Consider the following 24,252-nt stretch of genomic DNA (forward strand, 5'->3'; position numbering starts at 1 on the left):
CTCGTAATGCCACTTCCTATTAGTTCCTAGTATAGAGGAACAACTATTGTGATTTCTCTGCCTTTGAATTGCCACTTGCAATCTTGCCCCAGTCACTAAGTGATATAGAAGGGATGAGCCATTGGGAACCAGGTGACAGAAAGCTGTACCGTGATGTTGGTATACAGAGGCTATAACCAAAGCTGTGCCCAAAAACAAATGATGACAGAGACCTAACCAGTAAAAAGAGAAGCAGATGAGAACTAATGCTCATGGTGACCATGTGAAGTAATCTACAGACTTTATTCCCTATGTATGCAGGGGGCTACAAATCCCAGTTATGGAAGAAGTGACAGAGGGTTCACATTTTGTGCACCCCTCAGGCCACTTTGCTGCCACGTGACATCTTCACTCTTCCTCTTCTATCTTCTTGCCGTGAAACTCCCGGCTCTTTGCTCGGAGCTTGTTGACCTGTGACTCTGCAATGTCAGCCCGCTCCTCGGCTTCCTCAAGCTCGTGCTGGATCTTGCGGAATTTGGAGAGGTTGACATTGGACAGCTCCTCCTGTGTGGGGAGAGGGACTTGGTGGTGAGGAGCATGGGGCAGGGGTTTCACTCCTCATGTGCCTGGGCCTCGAAGGGCTGTGGTGAAGCACAGGCCTCCCGTCTCCTATCTACCACTGCTGACCCAGAACCCTCTCAAAGACCTCATCATCCTCCCTTATTGAGGACCTCACTGTGACAAACTGCACCGGTATCGTGTCACTCTTGAGGAGCAATTTTGTCACGTGGTCTTCTCATTTTGTGTGCTTATTCTCCCACTACTCGGTGCCCAATTTTCCATGTGGTTTATTAGGTTGAGAAAGACTCAGAAACCCTGTGCTGTTACCAGCGTCAGAGATTCATGAGCTTCTCAGTCAATGGACGAGGCCCTTGGGAATTTTGGTCTGACTTCCTGAATCAAACAGGTGGCAGGATAACCCTTGGTTCATCCCTGAGTGCAGCATGCCCAGAAGAAGGCGAGGCCTGCTGACACGGGAAAGAACCACATGGTCAAGTCTGTTATGTCTTTGGAGTTACTTTCATGCCTCTTTCCTTGTATTCGTGCTCATCTCAATGAGTGTGCTGCTCCGACGGAAGGGTGCGCATGGCCATTCTCCAAGCAATACTTACAGCCTCCTCAGCTTGTCTCTTGTAGGATTTCACCTTCATCTGCAGCTTGTCCACCAGATCCTGGAGCCTGAGAATGTTCTTCCGGTCTTCCTCAGACTACAGTGGTTGGTAAGAAGGAAAGAGAGAGAGTTGGTTTCCCCACACCACCAGAAAACATGTGTTCTTGGAGTTCATGGAAAAATGCTTTGGCTTTCCGTGAGAAGGGTGTGTCAGCACAAAGATGCCTCTTGCCTTACCTGGTAGGTCAGCTCCTTCACCCTCCTCTCGTACTTGCGCACACCCTTCACGGCTTCAGCACTGCGCTTCTGCTCAGCATCTACCTCCCCTTCCAGCTCCCGCACCTGCAATGAGAAGCTCATGTTTGGAGCTTTCCAGGTGGCTCCCTTCATGACATGCTCCCTTGTGCACAAATACCAGCCCTACGCACCCTGGCCTCCAGCTTCTGGAGTTGCTTCTTGCCTCCCTTCAGTGCCAGCTGCTCAGCCTCATCCAGACGGTGCTGCAGGTCTTTCACCGTCACGTCCAGGTTCTTCTTCATTCTCTCCAGGTGGGCACTGGTGTCCTGCTCCTTCTTCAGCTCCTCTGCCATCATGGCTGCCTGGAGAGGCAAAGCAGCAAAGCCAGGTCGGGGCCAAAGACATTTTGGGGGAGGATACATCCACCATCCTCAGTGACAGAGTTCCCCAACTCACATCTGTGATGGCCTTCTTGGCCTTCTCTTCAGCATTGCGGGCTTCCTGGATTGTCTCCTCCATTTCACCCTGAATTTGCACGATGTCTGTTTCCAGCTTCTTCTTGGTGTTGATCAAGCTGGTGTTCTGTGTAACAGGAAGGATAGGATTTGTACTGTCAGATCTAACACCTCCACATCAAGAGCTGAGAGTGAGAGTAACGTTTATGAAAGTATTTAATTCAAAGGTCCTCTTTAGAGCCCTAGCGGCAAACCAGACATGGGTGCCTGGCTGGACTGGTCATGTCACAGCTTTGCTCTTCAAATACGTACACAGCAAGATGCATAGCAACAAGCAAGACACATAGCAATCTCGTTCTATGTTATCTCCTGTGGGCGGGATTCATATCCAGCAAAGTATCTGACCTGGGTATGGAGGAGCTGCACACGCTCGCTTGCATCCAGAAGCTCCTGCTCAGCCACTTTCCTTGACCGCTCTGTCTGCTCCAGGGCTGCCCGCAGCTCCTCAACTTCAGCCTGTAAGAGGTTTGCTCTGCGCTCCACCATGGCCACCTGTTCCTTCAGGTCTTCCTGCGTCCTGAGAGCATCGTCCAAGTGTATTTGAGTATCCTGTAAGAGAGGAAAGAGAGATTATGAGGTGGCTGATCACTGCAGCACTGTTGGACAGAGACATCAGAGACATTTCCTGCTCTTTTAATAAATTATTTGTACAATTACAAGGTTGGTGTAACATGAGGCAAGATAGATGCCTACGTGCACATACTTTGCTTTATACCTTTAGCACTGCCTGTGTGTTTCTCAGGTTCTTTTGTGCCTCTGCAGCCACACGGTTGGCATGGCTCAGCTGGATCTCCATTTCATTCAGGTCTCCCTCCATCTTCTTCTTCAGCCGCAGGGCTTCGTTCCTGCTCCTGATCTCAGCATCCAGGGTGCTTTGCATGGACTCCACAATTCTGAGGTGATTTCTCTTCAGCTGGTCGATTTCCTCATCTTTCTCTGCGATCTTCCTGTCAATCTCAGACTTGACCTGGTTGAGCTCCAGCTGGAGGCGCAGGATTTTCCCCTCTTCGTGTTCTAGGGAGGCCTGGACAAGTTAGTAGGAACTGTGAGTAAACTATGGCTTGCTTTCTAAGTAATCTCTAATACAATACCGCATGAAATACAGTTTGTCTTTCTTGCCACATCTGCAGATTTCTGCTCCCATTCTTTCAGTCTGGACACCATTCATTAGCACTGTGTACCTCAGCTTCCTCCAGGGACGCTTGGATTTCAGATTTCTCCTGCTCAATCTGCTTCTTGACTTTCTCCAGCTCGTGGATCGCCTTTCCTCCCTCTGCAATCTGCTCCGTGAGGTCAGAAATCTCCTCTGTAGGGAAGGGTGAAACAAGGCATGGTCAGACATAGGGCATAAAGGGAAAGGCCCTGACGCACCAGGCTGACAGGTCTCTTCTCATCACTGCGGGCACTCACCCGTGTGGAGTGGTGGGTAGACAAGCTTGGGGGAAAGCCTGGCCAGCAGCAGAGGGCTAGGGACTTACGCTGCAAGTTCTTGTTCTCACGCTTCAGCGTTTCCAGGTGGTCCAGGGACTCCTCATAGGCATTCTTCATCTTAAACAGCTCCGTGCTGAGAGAGCGAGACTCCTTCTGGGAAGCTTCCAGCTCAGCCTGTGTTTCCTCGTACTTCTGCTTCCACTCTGCCAGGATCTGAGGAGCAACAGGGTGTGAGTATGGATGTGATGATTGTGAGGAGATGCCCTGCCCAGGAAGCACAGGGCCAGAGGCCAGAATACCTTGTCAAAGTTCTTCTGCTTCTTGTCCAGAGCTGCGCAGGCAGCATTCGTTCGCTCCACATCAATCATCAGGTCTTCCACCTCGTTCTGCAGCCTCTGCTTTGTCTTTTCCAGGGAAGCACATTTGGCGTTGACAGCTTCAACGTGTTCCTCTGCATCCTGCAGGCGCTGTGCCAGCTTCTTCCTGGGAGGAGATGATCACAGCTTCAGGTTAGAGAGTAAAGGGTAGCCAATTTTGTAAGATTCACAAGAGGGCACTTGCCTGCTTAGGGGACTTAGTGCCTTGAGCTGTCCACAGTATTTATTCTGTCCAAGGCAGCATGCCACCTAAAGGGCCTATCGCATCTCTGCCCTAGCACCAACTGAGTATTCAGACTGCCTTAGCTCTTCTAACTCCCTAAGGGTAAGGTTGTCCTTCCAGTCTGAACTTTTTCCACAGCACGCCTTTCATCTTTCTCCCTCTCTGCCCTCTACCACAAAGAGAGTATATTGGTGCCTTCATCCCATTCCTATCTTGACCCATCTTCAAAGACTCCTTCCAAATACCCTTACCAGTCTCAGTCTTCTCTACCCAATCAACATCCCACTTCCCACATACTTGGCCTCCTCCAGCTCCTCCGTGCGCTGAATAGCGTCCGTCTCATATTTGGTTCTCCACTGGGCTACTTCACTGTTGGCTTTGGACAGGGCACGCTGCAGCTCACCCTTGGCTTCCTGCTCCTCCTCATATTGTTCCCGGAGCAAGTCACAGTCGTGGCGAGCAGATTGCAAGGCATGGGCTAGGGCATTCTTGGCCTGTGGGGACACTGGGATTAGTAACCTGGACGCACATCTTGAGATGAATCTTGACGATTAAATTGTCATGCACAGGAGAACTGCCCCAGGGAAAGGGTGGGTAAACTCTGATGAGAAAAACGTATAGCTGGGAGATGATGCATCCCTCATAAACGAGTGCTAGAGGATTAGGATGCGTTAGTGAAAGGTGGCCAGGGGACACTGATCTCTTGTTTCTGTAAATGTGCCTACAGATCTGTGTCCATACTGTCTTGGAGGGCATCAGAATCTCATTAAGGGCTTGTGGATGACTTCCTCTAGCATCCAAATCACTATGGTTCCTTCTCTGTATGTTGTGATGAGTATAACTCATGCATTTCTGGGTGATGTGGCTTGCAGGAAGTAGGGTACTTCCAGACCTTTATTTCTTCCTCTAGATGTCTCTTCAGTTCCTCAATCTGTTGGGTAAATCCCTGCTTGCCCCTAGACAGCTGAGAAATCAAAGCATCCTTTTCTTCCACCTGGCGTGAATATTCACCTGGCAAGTGAAAAATACACAAATAAATAAAGTTACACTAACAGTAGAATCATAGAATCGTTTAGAAAGACCCAACAGATCAGCAAGTCTAACCATGCTGTAACACTATACTACCAAGTTCACTACTAAACATTTTTCTGAGCATCACATCCATTCATCTCTTGAACACCTCCAGGAATGGAGACTCTACTACTTCCCTAGGCAGCCTGTTCCAGTGCCTAACCACTCCTTCCACAAAGAAATTCCTCCTGTCTTCTAATCTAAACCTCCCCTGATGCAACTTGATGCTATTTCCTCATGTCCTGTCACTTGTCATCTGAGGAAAGAAACCAGCACCCACGTTGCTACAACCAACTTTCAGGTAGTTGTAGAAAGCCGTGAGGTCTCCCCTCATCCCTCTTTTCTCAAGACTAACCAAACCCAGTTCCCTCAGCTGCTCCTCACATGTCTTGCATGTCTTGTTTTCCAGTCCCTTCACCAGCTTCTTTGCTCTTCCCTAAACATTTTCCAGGAGCTCAGTATGTTCTTTGTAGCGAGTGGCCCAAATCTGAACACAGTATCTGAGGTGTGGTCTCACCAGTGCCAAATACACAGGGACAATTGCTTCCCTAGACCTGCTGGCCACACTGTTTCTGATACAGGGCAGGATGACATTGGTGCCCATCTGGGCACACTGCTGGCTCATGGTAAGCCAGCTGTGGACAAGCACCCCCAGATCCTTTTCTGCTGAGCAGCTTTCCAGACACTCTTCCCCAAGCCTATATTGCTGCACTTGGTAGTTGTGACCCAAATGCAGCACCCGGCACTTAGCTTTGTTGAATACCACACAATTGGTTGCAGCCCATTGATCTAGCCTACCCAGATCGCTCTGCAGAGCCTTCCTATCCTCAAGCAGATCAACATTCCTGTCCAACTTGGTGCTGTCTGCAAAATAACTGAGCGTGCACTCAGTCCCCTCAACCAAGACTGTTGATCAAAATGTTAAACAAAGCCGTCCCCAATACTTAGCCCTGGAGAACACTGTAATCTGGCCCTGTAATCTGGGGTTGCTTTGAGCCGTTAGCCCAATTCTTGCTTTGCACCATGGCGTATCCTCCTGATTTGCAGGTTCTGCCACTGCACCTCAGGACTGAGGACGTCTCACCTGTTTCTGTCTGCAGACGAGCTCTCTGAGTATTGAGGTCATTGATCATGCGCTGATTCTGCTCCTCCTTAGTTTTAATCTCACTCAGCTGGTCTTCCAGAGTGCGGCACATCTTCTCCAGATTTGACTAGGTATCAAAAACAAGGAAGGAGAGGAAATGAACTCCTGGACTCTGTCTAATTCTCACAGCAGGATTCCTATAGGAGAGTGTGACTAGTAGATTCAGGCTATGTGCTGTACCTTGGCCCTGTGAATTCTACTGCAATTCTTTACCTTGGCTTTGGAGACAGACTCCATGTTACTGGCCAAGTCATCTATCTCCATCTTCAGCTCACTCTTCTCCTTCTCCAGCTTCTGCTTGACTCGTTGCAGGTTGTCGATCTGCTCACCAAGCTCAGCTGTGCTGTCTGCGTGCTTCTTCCGCAGGGCGGCAGCTGTGGCTTCGTGCTGCAGCGTGGCCTCTTCGAGGTCGCGGCGCATCTTCTGAAATTCTGCCTCACGCTTCTTGTTCATCTCAACCTGAGCTGCTGTAGCCCCACCTGCTTCTTCCAGGCGCTCGCTGATCTCCTCCAGCTCCCTGGAGAGGTCAGCACGGTGCTTCTCTGCTTTTGCCCGAGAGGTTCGCTCTGCCTCAATTTCCTCCTCCAGTTCCTCGATACGGGCCTGGGGAAAATGCAAGACCCTTCACACCCATGCCCTACTTGTGTTGATGTTCTTCTGAAGGGTGGAGGGGAAGGACCAGAGGCTTGCCTGCAGCTCCTTGATCTTCTTCTGCAATTGCATACCCAGGGCTTGCTCATCCTCAATTTTGCTCTGGATCTGGCTGATTTCAAAGTCTTTCCTTTGCACAAAGCATACAGAAACACAGCGTTAACATCCAAATAAAACTACCTAATAAATGCACCTGACCCACACTCAGGTGTCCCATAACCACACTTACTTCTTCAGTTTCTCATCCAGCTGCTGCTTATCATTTTCCAAATCCATTATGGTATCTTGGGACAGCTTCAGGTCTCCCTCAAGTTTCCTCTTAGCCCTTTCAAGATCCATGCGCAGTTTCTTCTCTTGCTCCAGGGACCCTTCCAGCTAAACAGAAAAAGAGCATCAGTATTCTGCCAGCCACATTTATCTCCAGAAGTATCCTGTAACGTTTGTGCTTACATCATCCACTTGCTGCTCCAGCTTGGTTTTTGCTTTCGTCAGTGTATTGACCTTGTCCTCCTCAACCTGCAGGTCATCCAGTGTCTGCTGGTGGGCCTCTTGGAGGGCTTTCTTCTCTTTTGTCAGTTTGGCAATGGTCTCATCCAGGGCTGCCATCTCCTCTGTGAGGTTTTTCACCTGCACGTTGTAAGCAAGCACCAGAATACCGTGTATAAGACTTGACAGCTTGTGTAGGGGCATTTTCATTTGTGTGCTTAGCCAGGAGCTTACATTTATGTGCTTAGCCAGGAGCTTGATTTTTATTTGAGCTTCACAGCTGTCCAGCTGCGATGTTCTTGTCAACTTACAAACCTAGCCCCTTTCTAGGGATGCCAGCCTAATATGGGAGGTCCCTTCTCCCTTTGTGTGACTCTCCATGTGTGTACCTTGTTTTCAGTGGCATGTTTTTCCTTCTCAACTTTAGCCAAGGTTAACTCCAGGTCATCAATATCTTTCTTCAGCTCTGAACATTCATCCTCCAGTTTCCTCTTCTTGGCTGTCAGCTCAGCATTGATTTCTTCCTCATCCTCAGCCCGTTCTGTCACCTCCTTAATTTTGGCTTCCAGTTGGATTTTGGTTTTGATGAGCTGGTCACACCTTTCCTCGGCATCAGCCAAGCTGTCTGCTTCCTGATGGGGAGACAGAGATTTTTGTGGGTTATAACGTTTTGAAGTTTCTGTTGTGTGTCTGTAAGTAGGCACATGTTAAAATGTGGAGGCCATCTGACACTAATGTTAATTCCTTTTTTTGTTTCTTTCTTTCTTTCTTTCTTTAAAATGGCTTGCAGAAGTGGTAGCTATGAGAATACCTCATACACGCTTGAGCATCACAGAAAAGTGACAACTCTCAGCAAGGCCATAGATGTGGAACAGTTTTCCCTCACAGACTCAGTATTCAATAGCCTCTAGTTTATAATAGACTCACCATGGTCGTCATCATATTTGGGTAGCCAAGGTTTTTCCATTTGTGGGAATAATACAGTGAAGAAAGTAGTGTTTTTCTTGGAGTTAAGAAACTGCCTGTTCCTGACTGAAGCTGAACACCAAGGATCTGTGCATGTGAAGGTAATCTAGCCTTATAGTGTATCTGTGTTCAGGAAAACTGGGTCCTTCTCAGGGTTGCCTTTACAAAGTCACTACTTGGCTCTTTCCGCAGGACAGCAGGGCTGCTGAGTCTCATTTGGCACTTACGCTTATCCTCACTGACTGACAGGTAACTTGCTGAGCCCCTGGCAATGTTCATAGTTACTCAACTTTAGAGTAACTTTCAGTGTGTGACTTTTTTTCTATTGCAATTTAGTCAGCTTCCCGTAAGTCTCTGCTTGGAAAAACAAACAAACAAACAAAAAGAAGATCTAAAAAAAAAAAAAAAAAAAGAGGACAAATAAATGGTGACACTCACTGCCTGCACTTGGAGCTGAAGGTCATTTTTTTCTTGCAGCAGGGCCACCATTTTCTCCTCCAGCTCCTTCCTCTTTGCCTCAGACTTTGCCAGTTCTTCCTTGGTTTTCTCAAACTCTTGTTTCATGTTGGCCATCTCCTTCTCAGATTCTGCACTCTTCAGCAATGGCTTGATTTTGAAGAACAGCTTCATCCAGGGCCAGTGCTTGACATTCATGAATGCACGAACATTGTACTGGATACAAAAGATCGAGTCCCTGAAATAAAATCCCTATGTTAATAACATAGCCAAAGGCTGTGAATTTAGACTCATTTACTAAAGTATCTGTGGTGTTTTTACACCACACTGCAGCACACCAGTCTCTCACACCCCCTCCTCAAAAGGGAAGGCGAGAAAATACAATGAAAAGGGCCCAAGGGTTTTGATAAGAACAGGGAGATCACTCAAAAAATTGTTGCCATAGGCCTAACAGACTCAGGATTGGGAGATTAATCCCATTGATTACCTATTACAAACAGACAACAGCAGTGAGAAACTAAAAGCAAATACAATCATCTTCCACCAATCCACCATTTTCTACTTCCTTCCCTGAGCGGCGCACATGAAAAGGGAATAGCGGTCAGTCCCTAGTGCTTCATCTCCACTACTCCTTCACAGTCTCTTTCTGCCCCTACTTCAGCATGGAATCTAATATGGGACAGCTTCTGGATTCTACTCACAGAGTCAACCCATACAGCCACCCACTACTAAAACCTTGACACATAAACCCAATACAGTATCCTGTGAATAAGGTACATTTGTGATAAATGTCTACCTCCTCTCCACCATTTTCCGATACTCCACTCTCATCAGGAAGCCCCTGCATCTGGCCTGCGTCATGGTCATAATCTCTGCCAGCTTCTCATCTCTCATCTCCTCCAGAAGACCTATTAGCCCGGCTTTGAAGAACACCTGAAAAAAAAAAAGGAAGCATTGTAGCACATCAGTCTCAGGTCATGTGTAGCAGAGGTACATAGTCTTCGAGCTCAGGATTTGTTTCTACCTTGGTGTGACCAAATCTGTACTGGGTGTGGTCCACATCGATGGACCCAAGGAGCTTCTCTGAAGCCTTCTTGCTGTCCATGAACTGTCCCTCTGGAATAGCACTGGCATTAAGTACTCTGTATCTGTAGGAGAAAACATGAAGAAACAGCTATTGCCAATACCACTACTGTGAATCCCACAGCCTTCTCAGCTACATCGGACTGGCCAGTTGGGTAATATGTACTAGGGACAGCCCACTCTTCCACGACAGTGTAAGTGACATTTCCATACTGTTAATTCAAAATCTGAGAGAATCCTATTCCTCAAGATTGTGATATCATTCAGAAATTCACAGTAAAAAAATTCTATGATTCTACTTTGCTCCATTTTGAAGTATAATGTTTCGAGTATGTTAGATTCCTTAGGCTGTTCCAATTGGTCTGAATTAACAGGTGGAGCACTCTTACCTCTGTTTGAAGTCAGCATACAGGACTCTGCTGGGGAATCCTTTCCTGCAAATCCTGATTCCTTCTAACACACCATTACACCGCAGCTGGTGCAGCACCAGTTCATGTTCCATGGCACCTAACAAATACTGTGATTACTACTTGAGACACAGAAGAGAGCTTCTGTGGCTCAAATTTTTCCACTGTTGGATCCCTTTACCTGGAGTTTTTGTTTCATTTGGGATGATGCAACGGACAAAATGGGGGTGAGTGCTGCGTAAATTTGTCATCAGCTTGTTCAAATTTTCCTGGGATATAATAGGGTAAAATTTAGCATATGAGTAACGCATGTTATATAAAATACGTGTAAAAACTGAAACTTACAGTTTTCTGATCGATTGGATATTACCATGGTAATGCAAGTGTAAACTTTGTTGAATAAATATAAATCAGTCTGCTCAGTGAATTACAGAGTCAGTTTTGTCACAGCACTACTGTTTCATTTTTACTACTCTTTCATTTCATTGTTAGTTTTCAATAGTGAGGTAAGGTATTTTTCTCTTACCCTGAAAAGTGCTGAGACTGTCTGGAAAGAAGAACCCTTCTTCTTGCCACCCTTCTTACCACCACCACCAGCCTCTGCAAATGAAAGAAAAATACTGTTAAATATGGATGCCACATAATGGAGAGTGCAGAACATAAATAGCATTAAATGTTTAGTATTTTCTGCTTTAATTCCCTTTGAATGTGACTAAAATACAGAATTTACAGAACTGACCTGCATCTGCTCCACCATAGTTAGCAAAGAGTAAGGCCAGTGTCTTCACTGATGATTTCTGGTACAACCCAATGACAGTTTCATTCAGGGGGTCCTTGTTCTTCTCAAGCCAGCCAGTGATGTTGTAGTCCACTGTGCCAGCATAGTGCACAAGTGAAAAGTGGGCCTCGGCCTTGCCTTTGGCAGGTTTGGGCTTCTGGAAATTGCTGGACTTGCCCAGATGCTGGTCATAGAGCTTGTTCTTGAAAGAGGTGTCAGTTGCCTTGGGGAACATGCACTCCTCTTCCAGGATGGAGAAGATGCCCATGGGCTGGAAGACAGCAAAAGAGGTAATAGAGAAAGATCTATATCAGTGTGGAGATATGCTGTGAGGTTCAGCAGTACCTGTATGTTGTGGGTAGCATCTCAGTCTGGATAAGAGCCTAAGTTGGCTGGGAGTTGTTCTCAGCCAGGAAGCTTATTTGTGCCTGCCCTTGTCTTCCAGCAGCCCGTCTTCACTAAACTGGAAAGAATATCTCTCCACTTCAGTTTAGAATGGGCAGAGGGAGAAGGGTTGGACGGAAATATAATTGGGAAGATAGCTACAAGAGGCCTGTTGTCTTGGGAAATCAGACTAAGCAACACTTATTTCCCAAAATGGTGTGTGGAGTTCTGCTTTGAATTTTCAGGAGAAAAAGGAAAGGAGACAGACTCCAGCTTGTTTCAAAGAATTCTTTTGGTGGGAGTATGGTCTGCCTTTTCCACACCCGAAGACAGGGTGGTGCAGGACTGGAGACAAAGATTTATATCTAGCCTTCCTAATTTCTCTGCTCCACACTAAGATAAATTTCACTGCAAAATGCTTTGTTTGACTGAAACTGACTGTCTGGTCCCAAGTTCTTTCCCATCTGAATCGGGCTCAGAAACATCTCAAAATTCCAAAATATATCATACACTTGAGTGGAAAAGGTACCTTTTCAATGAGTTCAATGCAGGCAGCCAGGTCCATCCCAAAGTCAATGAATTCCCATTCGATTCCTTCCTTTTTATACTCCTCCTGCTCCAGCACGAACATGTGATGGTTGAAGAACTGCTGCAGTTTCTCATTGGTGAAATTGATGCACAGTTGCTCAAAGCTGTTGAACTGTTCAAAGCAAGGAAAGTTGCATAGGTTCTCAAGGGGCAGCAATGACCACAGGGTTTTGTTAGTGTTCTACTGATTCTTTTTGAAGTTCCCCAGTACAGAATCACAGAATTGTCTAGGTTGGAAGAGACCTCAAGATCACCTAGTCCAACCTCTGGCCTAACACTAACAAGTCCTCCACTAAACCATATCACTAAGCGTCATTTAAACCATATCATCTAAACGTCTTTTAAAGGCTTCCATGGACGGTGACTCAACCACTTCCCTGGGCAGCCCATTCCAATGCCTAACAACCCTTTCGGTAAAGAAGTTCTTCCTAATACACAACCTAAAACACCCTTGGTGCCACTTTAGCCCATTCCCCCTCGTCCTGTCACCAGGCACATGGGAGAATAGACCAACCCCCACCTCGCTACAGCCTTCTTTAAGGTACCTATAGAGAGCACTAAGGTCGCCCCTGAGGCTCCTCTTCTCCAGGCTGAACAAGCCCAGCTCCCTCAGCTGCTGCTCATAAGACTAGTTCTCCAGACCCCTCATCAGCTTTGTCACCCTTCTCTGGACTCTCTTGAGCACCTCCATGTCTTTCTTGTAGCAAGGGGCCCAAAACTGAACACAGTACTCGAGGTGCGGCCTCACCAGAGACGAGTACAGGGGGACAATCACTTCTCTAGACCTGCTGGTCACACTGCTTCTTATACAAGCCAGGATGCTGTTGGCCTTCTTGGCCACCTGAGCACACTGCTGGCTCATGTTCAGCCAACTATCAACCAATACTCCCAAGTCCTTCTCTACCAGGAAGCTTTCCAACCACTCATCTCCCAACCTGTAGTGCTGCTTGGGGTTGTTGCACCCCAGGTGCAGGACCCGGCACTTGGCCACTTTGAACTTCATACAGCTGGCCTCAGCCCATCAGTCCAGCCTATCCAGATCCTCCTGCAGAGCTTTCCTACCCTCAAGCAGATCGACACACGCACCTAACTTGGTGTCATCTGCAAACTTACTGAGGGTGCACTTGATCCCCTCATCCATATCATCGATAAAGATATTAAGGTGGACCGGCCGAAGTACCGAGCCCTGGGGAACGCCACTAGTGACCGGCCTCCAACTGGATTTGACTCCATTCACCACAACTCTTTGGGCCCGGCTATCCAGCCAGTTTTTAACCCAACGAAGCGTAAGCCAGTCCAAGCCATGAGCAGCCAGTTTCTTGAGGAGAATGCTGTGAGAAACAGTGTCAAAAGCCTTACTGAAATCAAGGTAGACCACATCCACAGCCTTTCCCTCATCCACGAAGCGTGTCAGTTTGTCATAGAAGATCAGGTTCGTCAAGCAGGACCTGCCTTTCATAATCCCATGCTGACTGGGCCTGATTGCCTGGTTGCCCTGCAAGTGCCAGGTGATGACACTCAAGATAATCTGCTCCATGAGCTTCCCTGGCACTGAGGTCAAACTGACAGGCCTGTAGTTCCCCGGGTCTACCCTCTGGCCCTTCTTGTAGATGGGCGTCACATTTGCTAGCCGCCACTTGACTGGGACCTCCCCCGATAGCCAGGATTGTTGATGGAAATGATGGAAAGCAGCTTGGCCAGCTCCTCCGCCAGTTCTCTCAGTATCCTCGGGTGGATCCCACCTGGCCCCATCGACTTGTGTATATCCAAGTGCCGTAGCAGGTCGCTAACCATGGATAGTGAGTATCCATTTCTTCATGGATAGTGAGGGCCACATTCTGCTCCCCATCCCCTTCCAAAGCTCAGGGTACTGGGTATCCAGAGAACAACTGGTTTTGCCACTAAAGACTGAGGCAAAGAAGGCATTAAGCTCCTCAGCCTTTTCCTCATCTTTTGTCACTAAGTTTTCACCCACATCCAGTAAAGGATGGAGATTCTCCTTAGTCCTCCGTTTTGCGTTGATGTATTTGTAAAAACATTTTTTGTTGTCTCTAATGACAGTAGCCAGATTGAGCTCCAGATGAGCTTTGGCCTTTCTAATTTTGTCCCTGCACAACCTCGCAACATCCTTATAGTCCTCCTGAGTGGACCACCCTCTTTTCCGAAGATTATAAACCCTCTTTTTTCTCCTAAGCTCAAGCCACAGTTCTCTGTTCAGCCAGGCCGGTCTTCCTCCATGCCGGCTCGTCTTTGGGCACGTGGGGACAGACCACTCCTGCACCATTAAGATTCCTTTTTGAAGAGTGCCCAGCCTTCCTGGACTCCTCTGCCCTTCAGAACCGCCTCCCAAAGGACTCTGCCAGAAACACTACACATAACCATTATGTAACGGCATACATTTCCTTAGCAGGACTTCTATTGTAAAACAAACAAACAAACAAACAAACAAATAAATAAGGTGTCTTTGCAGGACTTTCTTCTTATTATTGTTATTCAAATCAGTCTACAGGGAAAAGTTCCTTTTTACTGTGCTACGCAAAAGCAGATCCTTCAATAAGCTTAGCTGCTGCACCATGGAGGTGTCTCAGCTCTCTCACCTCCTCCAGAATGGACACTTGTTCAGTGTCCCACCCAGGAATTTCTCTGCCCTCAAATCAAGACTCCAGGAGTTTCTTTGATATCACGCAGAAGCCCTAGTATCAGGACTGCATTCACAACACAGGAAACATGCTGTGGGGTTTCCCACAGCACTTCCTTTTCCTTGACTATTCCAAAAAGAAATCTGTTTCTGAGACCTCATGATCTCTTCCTGTCCCTTCCATAACTATGATGCCAAATCTTCGTTACTCACATCAAAGATCTCAAAACCGGCAATGTCCAGGACACCAATGAAGTACTGTCTGGGTTGCTTGGTATCCAGCTGTTGGTTGATGCGAACAACCATCCACAAGAACATCTTCTCATAGACAGCTTTTGCCAAGGCACCCACTGCATTGTTCACCTAGAACAGAGAAAAAAGTACTGGACATACCTTCGAGGGCAGCAGAAGAGTGCTCGTTCTTTTTTGAAGCCATCTTTATTTACCTGTTCGACAGTTTGACCTTTTGTCACAAATTCATTCCCAACCTTCACTCGAGGGTAACACAGGGCTTTGAGCAGGTCAGCTGAGTTCAGGCCCATCAAGTAGGCAGCCTTGTCAGCCACTAAAGAGGAAGAGAGAGAGATAAAAGCATTTATCATTGGACAATGGCTAGAATTTGGTCAGTGTGAGCAGCTCTGATATTCACTTTTCTAGAAATGGCAAAGTATTGGTCCGGTTTTACTGAGAAGGTCTAGAAAGGAAGAAGGATTATGGAAACAAATGCTGGACTTTTTTGAAAGCAAGAACAGGCATGGCTTGAGTAGGAACAGCTTGATCCAGAAGCTCCCAGAAGCACTCCAAAAGCCTGTTTCCTCTCCTGTTCTGTGACAACTGAATTTCTGCACAGCAAAGAATACATGGTATATTTGGTGAAAAATCTGTTAGTACATCATGGTGACATAGTGGTCGAATGTTTAACTGAGTGAGAGAGACCCTGTGCTAAAGTACCAATTTTCAGGCTGGGTACTTTGGGGAAGTATCTGTTGGATAAGAGAATGGTACTTCCCATGACTGGGGATGCACCTCTGCAATTAGACAGCTAACAAACAAGGATGCTTTTCCTAATTTTTCACTAGCTGAATTTTCTGGTACCTTCTGTGCCATCTGGCTCTGCCTGCTCCTCTCGCTGTTTCTGCTTGAACTTCAAGTTGCCATAGTGCATGACAGCCCCTGTCAGCTTGTAGATGGCAGTCTTTTCATCAGCAGTGAAACCCAGGATGTCAATGGCACTCTGTAGTAGAAACAGTCAAATTAAACACGTCTTGAGTAAGTCACCCTGCAAGACATATACAGCTGATATCTTTTTTCTGTGTTACTCACATCTGTAGCCATGAGCTCCTCCTGGTCATCAATACTGGGAACAGTGACCTCACCTTGACTCACAAAGTGGAAATCATATGGGTTGGTGGTAATGAGAAGCATGTCTGAAAGCAGGAAGAAGAAGGACACAGGCTTAGTTCTTTCAGCTAGATAGTAGAGGGAACAGCTGCTCAACAATCTTCCCCAAAAAGATATATTGATCCTTCCTACCAATCAGCTCTGGCTTCTTGTTGGAGGTGATCTGATAAAATATGTGGTAGCTTCTTTCTGCCTTGAGCTGGAAAGTAACTCTGGACTTCTCCAGCAGATCTGGCAAAGCAGGAAGAAAGAGCTAGGAACGAGACAGTACACAGAGGTAGGAATTTAGGAAGGGATGTGATCATGCCAGGATGTCACTTACAAGTTTCAATGTCAGCAGAAGCCAGTTTGCCTGTGGCCCCAAAATGGATTCTGATGAATTTGCCCTGTTGAGGGGGAAAAGAAACACTTCAGCCTGGATGGATTCTATTGACATCTTCTTAACGTGTAATACCACTAGGTGCATCACTTGTCTTGTAATGGGAGGGAGGGATTTTGTATGAAGCATCAACTCACAAAGCGTGAGGAGTTGTCATTCCTCACAGTCTTGGCATTTCCAAATGCCTCCAGCAGTGGGTTGGCACTGATGATTTGATCCTCAAGTGTTCCCTACAGGACAATAATAATTCCTAGTTATAACTTTTCAAAACTGAGGAACAGAGAAAAGCATTGATTTGAGCCCCTATTTTACCTGCATTTTGCCAGACTGATCCTCCTTCTTCTTCTCCCCACTAGCTGCAATTGTTGCAAAGTACTGGATGACACGCTTTGTGTTCACAGTCTTCCCTGCACCAGATTCTCCACTGCCAAATGAAACAGTGAAGCAGAGAGTGTGTGGTCAGGCAGCAGGTCTCCTGGTACAGGGCAGCCCCATGGAGAACTGAGCAAGAAGTGTACATACGTGATCAGGATGGACTGATTCTCGCGGTCTGTGAAAGAGGCAGAAGCAAAGACATTATTTGTATTCATCGTGAGTATCCTAGATTAAAGTTTTGGGGGGACTTTTAAAAGTTGCATAATCAGTATAGAGCTAACTTCTTCCAAACCTGCAGTTCTTCACTCTTAATTCCTTCTGAATTCATTGAAGTTCCCAGTAGTACTAAATGGAATCTGACGTGTCATCATTGAAATCCATGTAATATGTAGTATACATGCTTTTTTGTCTGGATATTCTGATTATGTCAAGCTGCTCACTTGTCTTTAGGAAAAGGAGTTCAATCTAAGGAATATTTTGATAGACTTACTGATTAAGTTTGAACTTTGATGTGTAGGCTAAAATGAACCAGTACAAGCACTTCTCATAAACTGAATAATACAGGAACGACCATCCCAGTCAATTGAAAGGTCCCACCATTTTTTTTTTTCCTGTCAGTGTCCTGTTGAGTGTCACATAAAAAAAAAATCACAAAAACATCTTAATCATTTATTTATCTTTCCCTAGGATACTCTCCCAGAGTATTGAATGGAATGTTGATATTTTAGTACTTCCACACCTAGATTTCTCTGTAAGAGCTTCATCTGAATTTGCCTGAGCTTGAACCCTTCCTCAGTTGCTTTCATGTTGTTTTAATTTTTAGTATCATGTCTGCTCCATTTCTGATCCACTTACTGTTCAAAGGAAAAAAATAAAATTGTTCTGTGGTGAGCTTAGTTTTTACTGTACTGATTCCTCATCTATTTGTCTGCTCTATGCTGTACATAATTTTGTAGAGAAATAGCACAAATCATCTGTCTAGAATTACCTGAGCAAATGTCTTGCCATGCCTTTTTTTTTTTTTTTTTTTTTTTGACCTATTCAATTTCTACTGTATTCTTGTTTGGATAAGGAAGACAGAAATACATACAGTACACAATGTGCAGACATTCTTTGGGTAACCATTGTGACATAATGATGTTTTCTGTTTTGGTCTTTAATCCTTTCAGTTTGTTATTTTATATATAATTGATCACTGAGTGAAAACTTTCAAAGTTATATTAAAACAGAAGTAGTAGTTGTCAGCAACAATCCCACTTTTATACACCTTTAATATTGGTTGTTTTGCTATGTCTATTATTTTACATTCTTGTTGACCATACTTTGTTGCTGTATCCCTGAATGATAACTTGATCATTGAATCTCATATAGTTTTTCTGAAATTCTTTACTGTTGGACTTCATCTTTACAGAAGATGAAGGACCTAGTCAAATCAGAAAGCTTGTCATCTTAGATGTTTCCACATTTCTAGATCATTTAAATAAATGTTGGACAACAGAACTTCCAGAACAGATCCCACTAGAACTTCACTGCTATACACTTTGCACTGTGAAAATGGAACAAAACATTTTAAACATGTGTTTCTTTTTCTTAACCAGATCTGGTTGAACATTCTCAATTTTATAGCTGCTATAGAATGTAAGTGAAAGTAAGCATAAAAATTTATGCTGACCGTGAACAGCTGCTTTATAGAGTCAGCTGGAGATCTGTATTAAATTCAGATAGGCTACTTACACCTGCTCTGTTTTGTTAAAAAAAAAAAAAAAAAAAAAAAAAAAACCACAGTGGTTTTGTGAGACATGAATTCACTTTAAAATAAATGCATCAGTTTCTTCTTGGTACATGCCCAGTAATTGCTTTGTTTAGAATTTCCTGCCTATTTGCCTATTACAAAAATCAAGCTTATTGGTAGGCTCTTACTTAAATTCATAGAATCATAGAATATCCTGAGTTGGAAGGGACCCTTAAGGATCATCAAGTCCAACTCTTGACACCGCACAGGTCTACCCAAAAGTTCAGACCATGTGACTAAGTGCACAGTCCAATCTCTTCTTAAATTCAGACAGGCTCAGTGCAGTGACCACTTCCCTGGGGAGCCTGTTCCAGTGTGCAACCACCCTCTCTGTGAAGAACCTCTTCCTGATGTCAAGCCTAAATTTCCCCTGCCTCAGCTTAACCCCGTTCCCGCGGGTCCTGTCACTGGTGTTAATGGAGAAAAGGTCTCCTGCCTCTCGACACCCCCTTACGAGGAAGTTGTAGACTGTGATGAGGTCTCCCCTCAGCCTCCTCTTCTCCAGGCTGAACAGGCCCAGTGACCTCAGCCATTCTTCGTACGTCTTCCCCTCCAGGCCTTTCACCATCTTCGTAGCCCTCCTCTGGACACTTTCCAACAGTTTCATGTCCTTTTTATACTGTGGTGCCCAGAACTGCACACAGTACTTGAGGTGAGGCCGCACCAGCGCAGAGTAGAGCGGGACAATCACCTCCCTTGACCTACTAGCGATGCCGTGCTTGATGCACCCCAGGACACGGTTGGCCCTCCTGGCTGCCAGGGCACACTGCTGGCTCATATTCAACTTGCTGTCTACCACGACCCCCAGATCCCTCTCTTCTAGGCTGCTCTCCAGCGTCTCATCGCCCAGTCTGTACGTGCAGCCAGGGTTTCCCCGTCCCAGGTGCAGGACCCGGCACTTGCTCTTATTGAACTTCATGCGGTTGGTGATCGCCCAGCTCTCCAACCTATCCAGATCCCTCTGCAAGGCCTTTCCACCCTCATTCGAGTCCACAACTCCTCCAAGTTTGGTGTCATCAGCAAACTTGCTCAAAATACCTTCTATTCCTACATCCAGATCGTTTATAAAAATATTGAAAAGTACCGGCCCTAAAATGGAGCCTTGAGGGACCCCACTGGTGACCGCCCGCCAGCCTGACGCAGCCCCATTTACCATAACCCTTTGGGCCCTGCCCGTTAGCCAATTGCTCACCCATCGTATGATGTTTTTATTTAGCTGTATGGTGGACATTTTGTCCAGTAGGATCCTATGGGAAACCGTGTCAAAAGCCTTGCTGAAGTCCAAAAAAATCACATCAGCTGGTTTCCCTTGGTCCACCATACGGGTGATCTTATCATAAAAGGAAATCAGGTTAGTAAATTAATTTGGTTAATATTTTTCTAAGTAATCTGTTCTTTCTTTAATGTTTGGAGATTTAGAGAATGCTAAAAAAGTTTGAAGTAGTCTGTTCGCGACCCTTCTTATTCTTTCAGTTTATACTACTGAATGGAAGAAAAGGAATGGGTTTCCGCAATGGGAGAGGAAGTATCAATTTTCTCCATAGAGTTCACTCTAACACCTGAATAAGAGTGGTTCCTGAAATTTCATAAATGCATTACAGGAAGCATTGCCTTTGATTTTGAATTTGCTATTCCTTGACACCAAAACCATCACAGAACTCTATCCTCGTGATTTTCAGTCCTGAAGAGCCAGCCATTCAAATAATCCTCTCAACTAAGAGCAAAACAGAAATTCGAAAGTTTATCCTCCCAAGTATCTTGGGCAATAAATTCTAACCCAGATTATTAAAGACAATCACCGATGATGTCCAGTAAAGGAAAATATTTTCAGTGACAAGAGGATATACACCCTCCCAACATCTTTAAACTGAACTACTATGCAGTGAAAAGACTTCTGTCTCTGAGAATATTTGCAGCCAAATGAGTCTGAAGTAAACCAAGCGACTCACCAGTCAACATGAACTGATAGGCGTTGTCAGAGATGGAGAAGATGTGTGGAGGGGCCTCCTGGCGCTTTTTGCCTCGGTAGGCCAACACCACCTCCGGGTTGTACACCGGCAGCCACTTGTAGGGGTTGACGGTGACACAGAAGAGACCCGAGTAGGTCTGAGAGGAAGGGAGACAGCACGTTGGCTTCTGCTCAGCCTGGCACAGCAGGCCTTCCAGCTACCCAAAGGAAGAGAGCTGCTGGTACTTACATAGATCATCCAGGCTGCATAACGCTCTTTGAGGTTGTACAGCACAGCGGGTTCGTGGAGGTGGGTCATCATGGCCATGTCCTCAATTTTATCATACTTGGGAGGGTTCATGGCGAAGATTTGATCTTCCTTCACAGTCAGAGTCTGGCAGAGGAAAAAAAGAGATCCAAGTATGTCAGCTAAGGGCTGAGAGCAGTAATTACTTTAAGTTTTTAACCCTTGCTTTTAACTTACTTCTCCTGCTTCGGACTTAACAGTGACCTTCCCAGATTCCCTGCTTTGGATAGTTCCTTTCACAAAAGATTCCTTTGGATGTACCACAAAGACTGAGGATTTGGCATCAAAAGGCTTGTTCTGGGCCTCAATTCTTTCCTTTTCTGACTTTCGGAGGTAGGGAGCTGCCTCCCCAAAGGCAGCCATCTCAGCATCTGGAGAAGTCATGTCTGTACTTCACTAAAGACAGATTGGTAGAGGACCCTGCAGGACAAAATAAACATAGCGTCAGTAACATTCTGTGCTTGCAAGGATACCATTCCTGATGTTTTAATGTTATGCACATGCTAGAATTCCTAACACCTAGAAAAATTAAATTTCCTCCTGTCTAATAATTTAAACCCATAAGAGAAAAATTTTTCCACCCTTTAACAGTAGGGAATAAGCTTTTAAAAATTAGTATTATTTTTGTCTTGTGACATTGGTGACATTGTACAGATAGTACAATACCTAGTACAATACCTTTCCAGGTTCTACAAATTGTACAAGGTCATATTTTAAAGTACAAAATACATTAAAGGAACATTGTTATTGCTATCCTTTTTTTTTTTTTTTTTTTTTTTTTTTTTTTTTTAATACTGATATGGAATATACAAATACCTTGAAAGAATTTGGAAAAAATTCAAAACCAGCTTCAGCAGTAAAAATACTGCTAAATATACAACGTGGGATACGTAATTTCAACAAATTATTAGACCCAGCATACTTACCTTGAAGCTTTCCTTGAAGACAGAGCAGAGAGCTCCAAACACACTTTTATAGAGTCTGGTATGCAGATGCCCTGGATTCCTCCTCTTTCTTCGGTCAAAATATTTTTTGGCAAACATTATTTGGCAAAGCATTGTCTGGCAAACTTAACCAAGGGTATAATTGTCATTTGATTTGACTAGATATATTTAGAAATGTTTTTTATCTTACCAACGATGTGAATGTGTCTACTATAAATAATTTGACAAGAGACTTAAGAAGAGAATCTCGATTAGTCAAGGCACTTGGAGAACTTGGATGTAGGACTTATAGACTCTGTTGCTACATGTCCAGTGCTTTCCTCCTTGGCCCAAAGCAGATTTTTTCCATGCCTGTGCTGCAACTCTTTCAGTTGCACCATACAGATAACATCTATCTTTTACACGTTCTGTTCAGAGGCTAAAGTAGAAACATATGAAGAGCACTAAAGCAGTATGTAGAAAAAGGCTAAATTGTTCCTGTTACCTGAATTTATTTACTATCTTCAAGTGGTACTTCAAATGAGAAACACAATGTGTTTATCTAAACTGACATATGACATTCCTGGAATCTGTGACAATATGTGGCAAAACATCTTGAGATGCAGCTCGAGAAAAAGAAAACAAATGCATTTTTGTTTCTCTATCCTACAGAAAGATACAGAAAAAGATGTGTAATTATAGAGTTAAGTATGGAGAAATATGTAACTTTTAAATAATTGCACTTTTTTAAAGGGGAAAGTGATATAACACAGATGTGACAAAACATGAAAAAAACAAACATGCAAAGAATCATTTTCAAAAGCCTTCTGCCTATGTCCCATATTTGTTTGTACCCATTGACAACATCCATCAAGCAATATCCTCAGCCATTCCAAGAAATCCATGGTGGCCCATGTAGGCTTTCACTACCTACAACAGCAAAAAAAAACAAACCCCTCCACCCAACCACAACTCTGCACACAATCACATACATACAGTCTGAGATCCTATGTGATCTGACACATTACCAGTCCAGCATTCCCATCCTATCCCAAATATCTTGCACACTTACACATTCATTCCAGCCAAAAAAAAAAAAAAAATGCTATCAACACAATGCTGCCTGTATCAGAGCATGTGAGGTGGTAGGCAGTCTGGCAGTCCTGTAAAATGCTGATGCTTTTCAGAAAGGTGCATGGCTGCAACACTTCTTCACAACAATTATTTAGAAAACAAAGGACATTTATTTATTTATGACCGAATTTAACACAAGAGCAATTAATGAATTAAGTAAAATATGTAAAGAGCTTCATGGCTGCCTGAACCTAACACATAGCCACAGTTCCTCTGAGCTTTCTGAAGGACATGGAAAGAGCTGACTAGGAGTGAAGCGGTATTCAGCACGTGACAGATAAGGCAGAAGAGCAGGAAAAGCAAAGCTGCAGCAAAGGTGTGGGGAAGTATAGTAGAAAAAAAATCTTTTTCACCAGATAATTTGCTGGTAGTCCTGGAGAGTGACTGATCTAGTTCTAGGAAAAGGGCACTGTCACTTGAGCTGCTTTAAATGCTGTCAGATCTAAACATGCTCTTCTTCTGGTTACTGGCATTTTGGTTATTAAAAGCTCTGTGCATGAAGCTCAGTGAATGCCACAGGGACGAGGTTAGAAAAATGATCCAATAGCCAGCACCAGGCACTGTCCTGTGCTTGAAGAACTTGTTCCAAGGAGGGCTCTGGCACTGCAGCACCCATCTTTTGGGTGCCCAGGGCCCCAGCCAGGAGCTCAAGCCCAGAGCAATCCCTGGGGGCTCCCTGCACAGGTCATGGAGACGCTGATGGAAACACATTGCACTCTGCCATGGAGGAGACCAGAGCCAGTCAGTGGGAAACGCGCTTCAGGGGTGTACCTGAAATCCAGCTTCTCTGGGCAATCTCTGACTTCCATTCACATGCAGAAGTTAGAGGATGACAATAATTCCAAGACAATTCCTGTATAAATACTGTGAGCCCAACTGACCATGGGTGGAGTTGAGGGGAGAGGTAAGGAGCTGACTTTCCTTCAGACTTGGAATGAAAAATACTCCAAGCACAATTCTCCAGATTGTTGCATATGGTGGTTTGGTCTTCATGCTGAAAATACTTTTGTACAGTGAGCTTAGCCAAAAACTACACAGCCTCTCCATCACGTAGTGCTACTCCCACCTCTGAGGGGGTAAGTGGTGCCAGATGCACCTCCTTACTTTTCTGTCAGTTCAAAAGGGTCCGGTCAGCCACCAACTTTCTGTCATTTCTGTTTTCATTGCTACAGAGCCTGGAGCCCACTGGGACTAGAAGCAAAGCACAGCACAGCCAGAAGAGACAGAACGAGAGAAATCTCTGAAAACAGACATTCCTGCACAGCAGTACTGTGTGGGCGTTGTGCTGGCATTCCCCAGAGAGGAGAGGGCATTCACACATGCTGGAAATAGATTCCACCTCACTTTCTGCAGGTCCTTATGATATGAGTTTCCTTGCCTTGTGTTCAGTGAGCATGAACTGAGGCAG

General features: G+C 45.2%; 1 protein-coding gene across 2 annotated transcripts; it reads right to left on the bottom strand.

Moving 5' to 3' along the window:
• Nucleotides 1-387: 387 nt before the first annotated feature.
• On the bottom strand, nt 388-21,171 carry LOC116496454 (myosin heavy chain, skeletal muscle, adult-like). 2 transcript variants are annotated; one of them, XM_032199548.1, is made up of 38 exons: nt 20,965-21,171; nt 20,731-20,874; nt 20,482-20,638; nt 16,888-16,915; nt 16,678-16,789; nt 16,503-16,595; nt 16,309-16,372; nt 16,119-16,217; nt 15,909-16,012; nt 15,681-15,819; nt 15,032-15,150; nt 14,799-14,948; nt 11,889-12,059; nt 10,941-11,246; nt 10,724-10,795; nt 10,379-10,466; nt 10,180-10,297; nt 9,732-9,855; nt 9,504-9,640; nt 8,690-8,945; nt 7,675-7,917; nt 7,250-7,426; nt 7,029-7,174; nt 6,839-6,929; nt 6,362-6,751; nt 6,089-6,215; nt 4,826-4,944; nt 4,231-4,427; nt 3,633-3,816; nt 3,381-3,546; nt 3,084-3,208; nt 2,618-2,926; nt 2,248-2,451; nt 1,844-1,969; nt 1,579-1,749; nt 1,388-1,492; nt 1,152-1,247; nt 388-543 (listed from the first exon to the last, which is right to left on the bottom strand). In XM_032199548.1, the coding sequence occupies exons 1-38, from the start codon at nt 21,169-21,171 to the stop codon at nt 388-390; spliced, it is 5,820 nt and encodes a 1,939-aa protein (XP_032055439.1). The 2 variants fall into 2 exon arrangements, with proteins under 2 accessions (XP_032055439.1, XP_032055438.1); XM_032199547.1 differs by having other exon boundaries at nt 10,724-10,797; nt 10,937-11,246.
• Between the last annotated feature and the right edge of the window lie 3,081 nt (nt 21,172-24,252).

Source organism: Aythya fuligula, chromosome 18 (assembly GCF_009819795.1).
Source record: "Aythya fuligula isolate bAytFul2 chromosome 18, bAytFul2.pri, whole genome shotgun sequence".
Classification (NCBI taxonomy): domain Eukaryota; kingdom Metazoa; phylum Chordata; class Aves; order Anseriformes; family Anatidae; genus Aythya; species Aythya fuligula.

Bases quoted from the DNA above. Each gene is read 5' to 3' on its own strand.
- LOC116496454 (XM_032199547.1), bottom strand. From the start codon at position 21,171: ATGACTTCTCCAGATGCTGAGATGGCTGCCTTTGGGGAGGCAGCTCCC. The intron at 15,151-15,680 runs GTACCAGAAAAT...CTTCCTCTTTAG, and splicing joins AGAGCCAGATGGCACAGAAG to TGGCTGACAAGGCTGCCTAC. The intron at 7,175-7,249 runs GTAAGCACAAAC...TTTTCTGTTTAG, and splicing joins TGGAGCAGCAAGTGGATGAT to CTGGAAGGGTCCCTGGAGCA.